Consider the following 13,492-nt stretch of genomic DNA (forward strand, 5'->3'; position numbering starts at 1 on the left):
GTGACATTGGAATAAAGGAAAAAAGGACAGGATTCAGGGCCGGGTGTGGTGGCTTACACCTGTAATCCCAGCACTTTGGGAGGCCAAGGCAGGTGGATCACGAGTTCAGATCGAGACCATCCTGGCTAACACGGTGAAACCCAGACTCTACTAAAAATACAAAAAATTAGCATGGTGGCTGGCACCTCTAGTCTCAGCTACTCGGGAGGCTGAGGCAGGAGAATCGCTTGAAGCTGGGAGGTGGAGGTTGCAGTGAGCTGAGATCACACCACTGCACTTCAGCCTGGGCGACAGAGAGAGACTCCGTCTCAAAAAAAAAAAAAAAAAAAAAAAAAAAAAGCACAGGACTCATGAGGAGCTAAAATGTTCACAAATATCAAGCAAAACAAGAGTTAAGTAAATGGACTGCACTCAGAAAACTAAAGCAACCTTTTTGACTTTTGCTTGGTATATTGCTGATCCTTGTTTCATTTTTTAGAGTCAAGGAAACTTGTTTTTAACTACTATTTATGGCCTTCAATAATTGAGTAAAGTATACTCCTATGAACAAAATTAGGAATATGTTTGTTTTTCTCTGCCTCTTTCCTCTAGAATTTGGAAACTGTCTGTGAGTATTCTCAACTTATGGCAATATAGTTGTTTGTATGAGTGCAATAAGAATCCATTTTCTTTAGCAACAGGATGCAACTGGAGAAACTGTTTGTTTGTTTGTTTTAACCAAGGCTTTGACTGAAAGGGTATGCTTCCCTTTAAAGAGTCAAGCTTGACTTGCAGAGATGATAAAAGCCCCTTGAAAAAACTGCCCTCATATCCTTGTCTACACAGTCTCTGTACAGCGTTCCTGACCTGTGGTCAGTGAAAAATATCACTTTTTAACAGGCCTAGGAGCTCCAAGTTTATCTTGGGACCTTAAAAGGAAAGGATTACCCAGCTTACAGGTATTTGAGGATACAAACACATGGCTGTGCTCAGCTTTAGAAGGTCTTATTCCTTGTGGAACAGATTTCCATCGAAGCCAATCTAAAAGGCCTATGTAGAGATAGTCATTTTTGCTCACCTTATGCAAATAATCAGGGCAAGTATAGGACTAAAGGCTATGTTGCAAACAACTCAGTCCTGTTGTGATTTTTTCTTTTTTCTTTTTTTTTTTTTAGATGGAGTCTCGCTCTGTCACCCAGGCTGGAGTGCAGTGGCACAATCTCGGCTCACTGCATCCTCCGCCTCCCAGGTTCAAGCAATTCTCTGCCTCAGCTTCTTGGGTAGCTGGGATTACAGGTGCCCGCCACCATGCCCTGCTAATTTTTGTATTTTTAGTACAGACAGGATTTAGCCATCTTGGCCAGGCTGCTCCTAAACTCCTGACCTCATGATCCACCCACTTCGGCCTCCAAAGTGCTGGGATTACAGGCGTGAGCTACCATGCCTGGCCAGAACCCAATATTTTCTACAACAATATTTTATACATTTCTCTCTACATGGATTATATAAATTGGGCTTTCCAGCAGAAAAAGGAAAAGAAAAAGCGTATGTCTCAATGAGAGCACACAATTATGAGAATGGCAACCATGCAAAGAAAAATTGCAAGGACTTAGTGCTGATGAGGATTTACAGCAACTAAAACTAGAAATGTAAAATGATACAGTAAAACAATTTAACGGTTTATTGTAATGTTATATATATATTTGTCATATTACCAGGATATCCACTCCTAGGTCATTACTAAAGCAAAGTGAAAACTAATGTTGAAATGAAAACCTTTTTGTGGCTGTGTATTGCTAACTTTATTTTCAATTGCAAAAAGCTAGATATAAACCAGATGCTTTATAGCAGTTGAATAAATAAACTGTGGTGTATCCATAAAATAGCATCCTAGTTGTCAACAACAACAAAAAACAAATTATTGATCTACAACACAGTATGCATGAGTCAGACATGCATTTCTTTCAGTGAAGGAAGTAAGATCCAAAAGGCTACATATTACATGATCCAATTATATGGCATTGTAGAAAAAGAAAGTTATAGAGATTGATTATAATCAAGCTAGGCTTGATAGCTCAAACCTATAATCTCAGCATGTTGGGAGGCTGAGGTGAGAGAGCTGTTTGAGTCAGGGATTTTAAGAGCAGCCTGAGCAATATAACAAGACCTTCCTAAAAAAAGAAGAAGAAAGCAGAAGGAGAAGGAGAAGGGGAGACGGAGAAATAGAAGGAGGAGGAGAAAAGGAAGGGGAAGAAAAAAGAGGAGGAGGAAGGAGAAGAAGGGGGAAGAGGAGAAAGAATAACAAAAAGTAGTAGTAGTTAGGACAATGAAACAGTTCTGTGTGGTACTCTGAAGATGGGTATGTGACTCTAGACAGTTGTCAAATCTTATGAAACTGAACATCACAGAGAATAAGTTTTCCTCTGCAAAACAACACAAAACAAAAAAAATACATTGATTTGGAGTATATTTAGATACAATGTAGAAAATTTTAAAAGGAGCTTAACCTAATAGAAATGTATTATCTAACCTTATTAAAGAAGGTTGGAATGAGGCCAGGCATGGTTGCTCATGCCTGTAATCCCAGCATTTTGGGAGGCCGAGGCAGGTGGATCACCTGAGGTCGAGAATTTGAGACTAGCCTGACCAACATGGAGAAACCCCATCTCTACAAAAAACACAAAATTAGCTGGGTGTGGTGGCACATGCCTGTAATCCCAGCTCCTCGGGAGGTTGAGGCAGGAGAATCACTTGAACCCAGAGGTGTATGTTATGAAGAGCCAAGATCATGCCATTGCACTCCAGCCTGGGCCACGAGAGCGAGAACTGCGTCTCAAAAAAAAAAAAAAAAAAGGTTGGAATGAAAGGTCTTAATTTAAATCACTTTGAAAAACAGTGTTTTGATTGAATACTGCAAGAGTCAAAAACTATACACAAACTGTATTCTTGTTGGTATTGTTTTTTCATAAGCATATGAATTAGCAATTTTTGAAACTATATGTTGGCGTATACACACACACATAGTAATTACTGCCTGTTTTTTGAACTTGAAAAGTGTTAGCAACAAAGGGAGAATTTTAGAATAAATGATGTGATGCTGGACTGGAGTTGCACATGTTTTTTTTTTTTTTTTTTTTTTTTTGAGACAGTCATTGTCACCCAGGCTGTAGTGCAGTGGTGCATTCCTGGGTCACTGAAGCCTCCACCTCCCAGGTTCAAGTGATTTTCATGTTTCAGCCTCCTGAGTAGCTAGAATTACAGGTGTGTACCAACTCACCTGACTAATTTTTGTATTTTTAGTAATGATGGGGTTTCGCCATGTTGGTCAGGCTGGTCTCAAACCCCTGACCTCTTGATCTGCCCACCTTGACCTTCCAAAGTGCTGGGATTACAGGTGTGAGCCACCACACCTGGCCTGTTTTTTCAATAAGACTTATGACACCCACCTCAGACTTCCAAGTATCCTGGACCCTCTGGTGATATCCTGTCTCTACTTTAAAAAAAAATACCAAAAAAAAAAAAAAACAAAAAAAACCCACCACAGCTCTGTTTGTTGTTATTTTTTTAAAGTAGAGACAGGGTCTCGCCATGTTGCCCAGGCTGGTCTTGAACTCTTGAGCTCAAGCAGTTTGTCCCTTTTGGCCTTCCAAAGTGCTGGGATTACAGGCAGTGTATTAGTTGGTAAGAATTCATTAAGCTTTGCATGAATTAATGATTTCCATGTATATTTCTGTATGAATGTTTTATATCAACAAAAAATTACATAGTACATATTTGCACAAAATGCTAACTCATCTCAGAATAATGGCAGCATCTTTTGGTTTGTTTGTGGTGGAACACACTCAGGACAAGATCATACAGATTGCAATATTCCAAGAGGAGTATTAAAGCCCTACCCCTTGGGTGAAACTGTAGGTCTTTTTATTTTTACCTCAGCTTGGTTCATGGTATGTTTTTTATTTTAAGAGAATGCAATTTTTTTTGTTGTTGTTTGTTTTTTCCAGAAAATGTCCCCTCACAGCAATGATTGCCAATGCCGAGGCACCTAGCACAGTGTCTTGCTCAGTGGGTACTCAGTATATATGGAATTGGGTTGATTAAGGCACAAAACCAACAGCAAGGTTGGTTCAGTGAAGAATAATTTAGTAATACTGGTTAGACTAAAAGGCCATGACTTAGCAGCAAACATTTTTACATTCATTTGAGAAATAATTTACAATTAGGTCACCTAAAAATGTTAATTCACAGCGGTGGCATTTAAGCTTGGCTGCTCTGTCATCACCTGTTGCCCAGGTTCAACTCAAGCAATTCTGATTTAATTAGGGTGTTGCAATTTGTGTTTAGGGGATTTTTAACACCACCACCCCCTCCCACCCCCACGCTGCCCCAAGTGATTTTTACATGCAGTCTGGGATGAAAACAATTGGTTTAGGGTGAGGGATGGATTCACTGTGTGTGATTATCGTGAGTGCTGCTGAGATTTGTCCCATGGCTACTTCTGACTTTGGGATTTTGAAAAGCAGCGCTGCCATTGTAAAAATCAAAAGACAACTTCAAGATGTACTCAAATACTTTGCTAAATTGCAACAGAATAAAATGTCTTCTTAGCAGCTCGTTCTATAGTCACTTTAATTCAAGGTAAGAGATTGTTTCAGGTACAGTAGTTTTAGTAAGTGTTGAAAATCATAAATAGCCTACACATACCAAGAAACTATTTTAATCCTTTGACATATTTGACAGGCTTTTCCAAATCAAATTTTAGCTTACAAATTGTCTTTTTTTTTTTTTTTTTTTGAGACAGAGTCTCACTCTATTGCCCTGGCTGGAGCACGGTGGCACGATCTTGGCTCACTGCAACCTCTGCCTCCCAGGTTCAAGCAACTCTCCTGTCTCAGCCTCCCAAGTAGCTGGGATTACAGGTGTGCGCCACCATGCACGGCTAATTTTTGTATTTTTAGTAGAGATGGGGTTTTGCTATGTTGGCCAGGCTGGTCTCGAACTCCTAACTTCAGGTGATCTACCTGCCTCGGCCTCTCATTAAGTGATGGGATTACAGGCATGAGCCACAGCACCCAGCTGAAAAATTGTGTCTTTTTTGACCTCTAACTTTTGGATGCTATAGAGTGCCAATGCAGCATATAAAAGAATAAGAAACAGAATTTTTTTTTTTGTTGAATTACATGGAAAGCATTGTCAAAAATGTTTGATCTTCAACTTAATATTTTAATAAATGTTATTAATGTTTATTTCAAAATGTATGAAATTTCCTTTTTTTTGAGACGGAGTCTTGCTCTGTCACCAGGCTGGAGTGCAGTGGTGCAATCTTGACTCACTGCAACCCTGCCTCCCAGGTTCAAGTGATTCTCCTGCCTCAGTCTCTCAAGTAGCTGGGACTACAGGCACACACCACCATGCCCAGCTAATTTTTTTTTTTCCTTTTTTTTCTTTTTTTTTGAGGCGGAGTCTCCATCTGTCACCCAGGCTGGAGTGCAGTTGTGAGATCTCGGCTCACTGCAACCTCTGCCTCCAGGGTTCAAGTGATTCTCCTGCCTCAGCCTCCCGAGTAGCTGGGATCACAGGTGCCACACCCAGCTAATTTTTGTATTTTTAGTAGAGATGGGGTTTCACCATGTTGGTCAGGCTGGTTTTGAACTCCTGACCTGACCTGGTTTTGAATTCCTGAGCCCGCCTCAGGCTCCCCAAGTGCTGGGATTACAGGTGTGAGCCACTGCGCCTAGCCTAATTTTTGTATTTTTAGTAAAAACAAGGTTTCACCATGTTGGCCAGTATGGTCTTGATATTTTGACCTTGTGATCCACCCGCCTTGGCCTCCCAAAGTGCTGAGATTACAGGCGTGAGCCACCATGCCCAGCCAATGTATGAAATTTCTAAAAATCTAATTTATCTGAGTATATCTAATTGTCATAATTATGGTTATTATGACAAATTATTGTAGGCTGAAGATATAATCAATTTCTTTTTATTTGCTTCTTTATAACCATTTTTTTTTTAAGACGGAGTTTCACTTTTGTTGCCCAGGCTAGGGTGCAGTGGTGTGATCTTGGCTCACAGCAACCTCCACCTCCCAGGTTCAAGCGATTCTCCTGCCTCAGCCTCCCAAGTAGCTGAGATTACAGGCGTGCACCACCATGCCTGGCTAATTTTTGTATTTTTAGTAGAGAAGGGGTTTCACCATGTTGATCAGGCTGGATGGTCTCGAACTTCTGACCTTGGGTGATCCACCCGCCTTGGCCTTCCAAAGTGCTGGGATTACAGGTATGAGCCACCGTGTCTGGCCTCTTTATAACCATTTTAAGTCATTTCCACAGTTAATGGTCTAATTCTTTTTTTTTTTTTTTTCTTTTGTGAGATGGAGTCTCGCTGTCGCCCAGGCTGGAGTGCAGTGGCGCAATCTCGGCTCACTGCAGGCTCCGCCCCCTGGGGTTCACGCCATTCTCCTGCCTCAGCCTCCAGAGTAACTGGGACTACAGGTGCCCGCCACCTCGCCCGGCTAATTTTTTGTATTTTTAGTAGAGATGGGGTTTCACCGTGTTAGCCAGGATGGTCTCGATCTCCTGCCCTCGTGATCCGCCCGCCTTGGCCTCCCTAAGGGCTGGGATTACAGGCGTGAGCCACCGCGCCCGGCCAGTTAATGGTCTAATTCTAATGCAGTTTCTCAAAACTCCAAAAGCTTGCAAAATTGTAAAGTATAGTGTCTTTAAGGAGGTTTATGAAAATATGGGTAAAGTCGAGTATAGGTTTCTGATCAGTTTGGGATTAATTGTTTGGACTGGGTAAGGACTGTGAGAATCCTAATGAAGAGATTGATTCTTATAAAACTGCTAACCCAAGCAAAACAAAGATTAATTAAATATTAGAAAAATATTCTGCCACATATTGTGTTAAATCAGCCAGTACTGAAGTTTTTTAGACATGCCATTTGAATGAACTCTGTGGCCTAAGTCAAATTACCTATGATAACCCCTCAGTTATCAGTGCTATGCACCTAAATTGTAGAAACCTGGTATTTAAGAGGACAAATTTAATGTTAAGTGTGGACTCTTAGAGAACCTAGACAGCCAATAGCTACTTGTTCATTCCTGAGTTCTTAAAGCTTCCATTATTAACAGCTCTGCATTCCATTACTCATCACAGAAGAGAGAAAATAATCTAAATTAAATATAAATTAAGTTTGTGTGTGGTGACTCTTCTAAATTACTAAAATAGGTTAAGACCAATTTTTTTTGTCAAGCATGTAATCCCAATAAGACAATCAAAACTTCATGTACATTTCTGCTACCTGATGAGCCATTTAAACATTTATACAGAAATGTTATTTAATTGTCATTTTTAATGCATGTTTTCTTGTATAAAAGTTTTCTCATGCAAGAGGGTTGATGTTATAACAGTAACTAAAAGGATATTAGGATACATGTTTTCTCATATCTTCAGTGATAAAGATACTTATTTCTCTAGACAAGTTGTAAAACTGTTAAACAAGATATTAGGCTGGGCATGGTGGCTCACACCTGTAATCCCAGCACTTTTGGAGGCTGAGGTGGGTGGAACACTTGAGGTCAGGAGTTCGAGACCAGCCTGATCAACATAGTGAAACCCCGTCTCTACTAAAAATTACAAAAAATTAGCTGGGCATGGTGGTGCACGCCTGTAGTCCCAGCTACTCGGGAGGCTGAGGCAGGAGAATTGCTTCAACCCAGGAGGCGGAGGTTTCAGTGAGCCGACATCACACCACTGCACTCCAGTCTGGAGATAGAACAAGACTCCATCTCAAAAAACAACAACAACAAAAAGATAGATACAGTAGTATTGAGCAAAGCTAACTAAATTGACTGGATTTCTTTTGTAATTGCAGATTGATGACATATCAGATCCATTTAGAGTGGAAAAAATATGTTGGCCATTTAAAAATAGTCATTGGAAGGCCTATGCACCTAAGAGAACCTCATGTATCTTCTGCTACTGAAATCTAATATTACTAAATTCAAAAAGGCTTTAACGCATTATGACAAAGCATATGAAGAAAGCCTTAAGGTGAAGAAAGCCTTAATAGTCTACTGACTGAGGACGGTAAAACCCTTTATTATCTAGAACCCAGAGATTGAGTCTGCCTGCCATGTACACTGAAGCAAGACATCAAGACTTTGAACACTGGGTTGATAATCTCACAACTTAGAAGGGCCCCTCCAAACTCTTTAATTGTAAACCCATAGGAGATCTTAAAGCTAACCAGAAAGGTTTCTCCTAAAAAGCAGATGGATATCTTTATGTAGATAGCTTTTTTAATAAGATCAAAAATCAAGACACATCTGCTATCATGATACTCTTAGTTAAGTTTGTTTATGGCTCTACAAACAATAGAAATAAAAAAAGCATCTTTTGTGTGCACTCATTGGGTATACTTATATGTAGAGAATTTTGCAGCCAATGTATGAAAAAACATAAAATCTTTTATAGGTAAAAAATGAAAGGCAGGCCAGACATGGTGGCTAATGCCTGTAATCCCAACACTTTGGGAGGCTGAGGTGGGCAGATCATGAGGTCAGGAGTTTGAGACCAGCCTGACCAACATAGTGAAACCCTATCTCTACTAAAAATACAAAAATTAGCCAGCGTGGTGGTGCACTCCTGTCATCCCAGCTACTCGTGGGAGGCTAGGGCACGAGAATCACTTAAACCCGGGAGGTGGAAGTTGCAGTGAGCTGAAATCGCGCCACTACCCTCCAGGCTGGGCTACAGAGCGAGACTTCATCTCAAAAAAATAGAAGAAAAAAAAAAAACCTGGAAGGCCAATATGGGTGAGAAATTTTGATGGGACATTTGTTGTCTCATAATATCAGAAACAGAATGTGTGTCCACTGCTCTTAACCTGTTTCACAAGTTAAAGAGAACTTATTCAAAATAGGTTAAAGAGCATTGCCAGGGTGCCATTACTTTTCTAAATGGGCATCCTTTGATAGGTCTTTTTTTTCCCCCTGGTTTAGAGTAAATGAGGCAATGGTTAGAAATGTATCATCTCTCATAGGGCTTTATAGCAGATTGCACTGTAAAGGCTATGGTTACACAATAGACTTTACATTTTTTGCTAAAGTTGTGCTGAATCATATAATTTCTTTGGATTACTTACTGTATAAACAGAAGTGTCTGCAGTTGCTAATTCTTGTAGTTGCACATGGAGAAATACATTGGGTATTACAGAGATGCAGTTGTAGGGGATTAATGAACAGGCTGTTTGGTTAAAATAAGTAGACTATAGCTAATTATTTGATCTATGTAATGTTAGTTGGTGGTTCATGAGGACCCTGGGTAAAAAGCACACTTCAAACTCTTCGTATTATCCTCCTGATAGTCAAAATAGTAGTCTCCCTGCTGCATTGTATTCTCAAAAGTTAGAAATGTTTTCATGCAGTCACCTGTAGAATATAAAATTGTCTCTCACTAACTGGAATGACAGAAACTCAAAGAGATATGTGACTATGATGAAACCATAACCTATGAATGACATAAGAACAAAGACCCTACATAATGGAAATAGTGGTACTAAGGCCCTGAGTTTTGGTTACACTGTGCACTGTTGAAAATTTTTTGAACAAAATTATTAGAGGCCATCATTCTGGACTGAGCTTGTGCACTAGGTTCAAACAGACAAAACCAAACCAAAATGAGTCACTCATGCTAAATATGACATAATCAAACTGAAAATTTAAGGAAATAGGTAGATTCTGTAGGTTTTGTTTTTCTTCTGTAAACAGCAGATCTTAACACAAGGGGTTTCCCTCTACTCAAACCTTTAAAAATAATAATAAAATAATAACCTGAATTTCTTGATTCCACTTTACAAAACCCATAGTTCTGCTATTTCACAGTGGAATCTGAGACTAAGTACATTTTTGATGGTGACAGAGTGTTATCAATGTCTAAAGTTTTGGTCTATCAAAATTTAGAAGATGACCAAAAAAGGAGAAATTGTTTAATTATACCCTAAATCTACCCCCTTTCATGTTTAAGTTTGGTCAATAAGTTTTTTTGTTGCTTTGTTTTGTTTGCATAGTAAACTGAAACCTAACTGAATGTGTAAATAGACTGTACTCATTTTTGTACCAACAACTGTGTTTTGGCCAATAAAAGGATGTCAAATGTTCAAACCATGTTTAAATAAGGAAAATCCCAAGCTGTAATCAATCTAGCTGTTCCTGTATTTCACTTCCATTTTCTGATGTCACCTTGCTTCTTCTGTCCATAAATCACCATCATGTTGCTGTGCTGGAGTATTTCAGAGCCTACTTTGGATCCACAGGCTACTCAATTTGCAAATCCCTCTTTGCCCAATAAAACTCTGTTAAATTTAGTTTATCTAAAGTTGTTTTTCTTTTTCTTTCTTTTTTTTTTTTTTTTTTGAGACGGAGTCTCGGTTTGTCACCCAGGCTGGAGTGCAGTGGCGCGATCTCGGCTCACTGCAAGCTGGGCCTCCCGGGTTCTCGCCATTCTCCTGCCTCAGCCTCCCAAGTAGCTGGGACTACAGGCGCCCGCCATCACACCCGGCTAATTTTTGTGTGTGTGTGTGTGTGTGTGTGTGTGTGTGTGTGTGTGTGTGTGTGTGTGTGTTTTTAGTAGAGATGGAGTTTCACCGTGTTAGCCAGGATGGTCTCGATCTCCTGACCTCATGATTCCCAAGTGCTGGGATTACAGGCGTGAGCCACCATGCCCGGCCCTAAAGTTGTTTTTCTTTTAGAAGTTTTCAAATTTATTCTCTGATCAAAAATGAATAATCTGTTGTTGGGCTTTGATTTTCTAAACTCATCCCTCAGCTATTTTTCCAAATTATTCTATGTCCTTTCAAAATGTTTCTGCAATTTTTTTGAGATGGGGTCTCATTCTGTCACCCAGGCTGGAGTGTAGTGGTGTAATCAATTATGGCTTACTGCAGCTTTTACCTTCCATACTCAAGCCATCCTCCTGCCCTAGTCACAGAGTACCTCGAACTACAGGCATGCAACATCATGCTTGGCTAATTTTTTTTCATGAAGACAGGATCTTACTATGTCGCCCAGGCTGCATTTGAACTGCTGAGCTCAAGTTATTCTCCCATCTCAGCCTCCCAAAGTGCTAAGATTACAGGTGTGAGCCACTATGTGCTTCTGCAATTTCTTGACAGGATTATTTCCAATAATAAACAGTACTATGTGGGCACAAATCTTAAAAAAAAAAAAAAAATGTCTTCTATTGCAGAAGTGTCACTCTCCAGAATTTCAAGGGTCTGTGGCAGTTACTCTAGTAATATAGTTTGATCTATGGAGGTGCATGAGCTTTGGAGTCAGAATTTATCCTGAGGTTCAGCCCAGCCAATTAGTAGCTTTGGGTCTTTGGACAAGTTTCTTCATGTGAAAGAGTTGTATAAACCACATATGCAAAAAAGGCAGAATGATACTAATTGCAGAAATTGCAGCAATTTTTCATCCCTCCTATATCCTTTGCCACGTGCTTTTTTACAGCTGTTCCCATTGAGATATGGAATCTGTTTTCCAGACCCTAGATACGGCTGACGTTATTTCCTCAGGACAGTAGAAACCTGTGAACGTGACCGTGTGCCAGTTTGGGGCTTAGGCTCAAATGGTCTTGAATGCTTCTGCTTTTCTTTCAGAATGCTGCCCTCTCCATGAACAAAGCACATGTTAGCCAGCTGGAGGATAACATAACATGGTGGGTGGGGAAGAGAAGCAAAGTGCCTCTGTTGACAGAAGCAGAAGCTCACCCCCAGAAGCAGAAGCTTACCCCCAGAAGCACAGCTTCCTAGTCAAGAAGCAGTTGTTGATACATATCTGAAGGAGCTCAGCTGGGACCGGAAGAATGGCCCCAGTGAGCCCAGCCTAAATGGCTGACCATCTCAATTATTACCTAATAAGTTTTGGATGGTTGGTTATGCCGCAATAGCTAACTAATACATGCACCCAGTGCAGATAGGTGCCATGATTTAATGACAGGTTGATTACTAGTTACCTTCTAACAGTGGGCTCCATAAAGGTACTAATATTTTCCCCTGATTTAAAGTTAGATGTGTTGTAAGATAATGTTGAGTAACGCTGCAATACATGTAGATATGTATGCATGTGATTGGTCCTTAGTCCCCGCACGCACAGGAGAAAACGTAAAACTACATCCTGACACTTAGGGCCAAGGCCAAATAGCAAAATAATTTTGCCTTTAATCTGTTTTCTTCATATCTAACATTGGAGGTCAAGACTGTGGACAGATCTGAAGACATAGAGTTTTCTTCCCCTGTGGCCCCATCATCCTTTGTTCAACGTCTGATCTCTGGAATAAAGGTGGTCACCAGGTAGTGATCTACCTGTGGTTATTCTGCTTTTTCTTTTTTCTTTTCTTTTCTTTCTTTCTTTCCTTTTCTTTCCTTCTTTCCTTTCTTTCCTTATTTCTTTTCTTTCTCTCTTTCTTTTCTTTCTTTCTTTCTCTCTCTCTTTCTCTCTTCCTCCCTTCCTCCTTTCCTCCCTTTCTCCCTTCCTTCCTTCCTTTCATCTCACTCTGTCACCAGGCTGGAGTTCAGTGGCACGATCTCGGCTCATTGCAACCTCCACCTCCTGGGTTCAAGCGATTCCCCTGCCTTAGCCTCCCGAGTAGCTGGGATTACAGGCGCGTGCCACTACTCCCAGCTACTTTTTTTTTTTTTTTGTATTTTTAGTAGAGACGGGGTTTCACTTGTTGGCCAGGCTGGTCTCAAACTCCTGACCTCAGATGATCCACCCGCCTCGGCCCCCCAAAGTGCTGGGAGCCACCGCGCCCGGTCTATATTCTTTTGATTTGTGAATATTCATATAGCGTATTATTTATAAATACGTATGATCTTACACAAAAGGTTAAAGTCAATACCCTCTGGGGTGGGCCTGTCTCAGTTCAGGGAGGAAGTCCTGCCCGAAAAGGCTGCAGCCTACGCTGTCACTCTTCATTCAGCCTAGCATCTGATCACATCTGTCACTCAGGGCCTGAGGGGGCGGGGCCTTAAACGTTATCCAATCAGGGACGCTGGGCTGGGGGCCGTCCAATCAGGCCCGCAGCTAGAGCAGAGAGGGCGGCTTCCGGGATTTGGCGCGGCCTTTGTTTCTCGCTGCCGCGGAAGCTCCAATTCTCGTCTGTCTGTTTTGTGTCCTCTGCTGGTAGAAGCCCAGCCTGTGTGGCCCTGCGACCTGCGGGTATTGGGAGATCCACAGCTAAGACGCCAGGGCCCCCTGGAAGCCTAGAAATGGTGAGAGTTCGGTCCGACATCCCGAGAGAGGGAACGGGGCTGGTTGGAACCGGTGGGAAGCGGCTGTGGCGGGACTCAGGCCTCCCCGCAGTCAGCTTCACAATCTGCGCCCAGAGTTCTTGTCCAGCTCGGCCTCAGTCCCCTTCAGCCATACGATGGCGGCCGCGCTGACAGCCGGAGCCCCGGCGTCCTGTCTCTTCCCTGCACTGTGGCTGTGCTCTGGCCTGGAGCCCTCTCTGG

At 41.3% G+C, this 13,492-nt stretch overlaps 1 protein-coding gene across 1 annotated transcript in view; it reads left to right on the forward strand.

Moving 5' to 3' along the window:
* Positions 1–13,092: 13,092 nt before the first annotated feature.
* Positions 13,093–13,492, forward strand: part of LOC101152033 (putative zinc finger protein 730) — a 43,036-nt gene continuing 42,636 nt past the window's right edge. The window contains 1 exon segment of the mRNA XM_055372327.2: positions 13,093–13,252. Within this exon segment, the coding sequence (XP_055228302.1) occupies positions 13,250–13,252 (3 nt within the window). The 5' untranslated portion in view covers positions 13,093–13,249.

The sequence above is a fragment of the Gorilla gorilla genome, chromosome 20 (genome assembly GCF_029281585.2).
Source record: "Gorilla gorilla gorilla isolate KB3781 chromosome 20, NHGRI_mGorGor1-v2.1_pri, whole genome shotgun sequence".
Classification (NCBI taxonomy): Eukaryota; Metazoa; Chordata; class Mammalia; order Primates; family Hominidae; genus Gorilla; species Gorilla gorilla.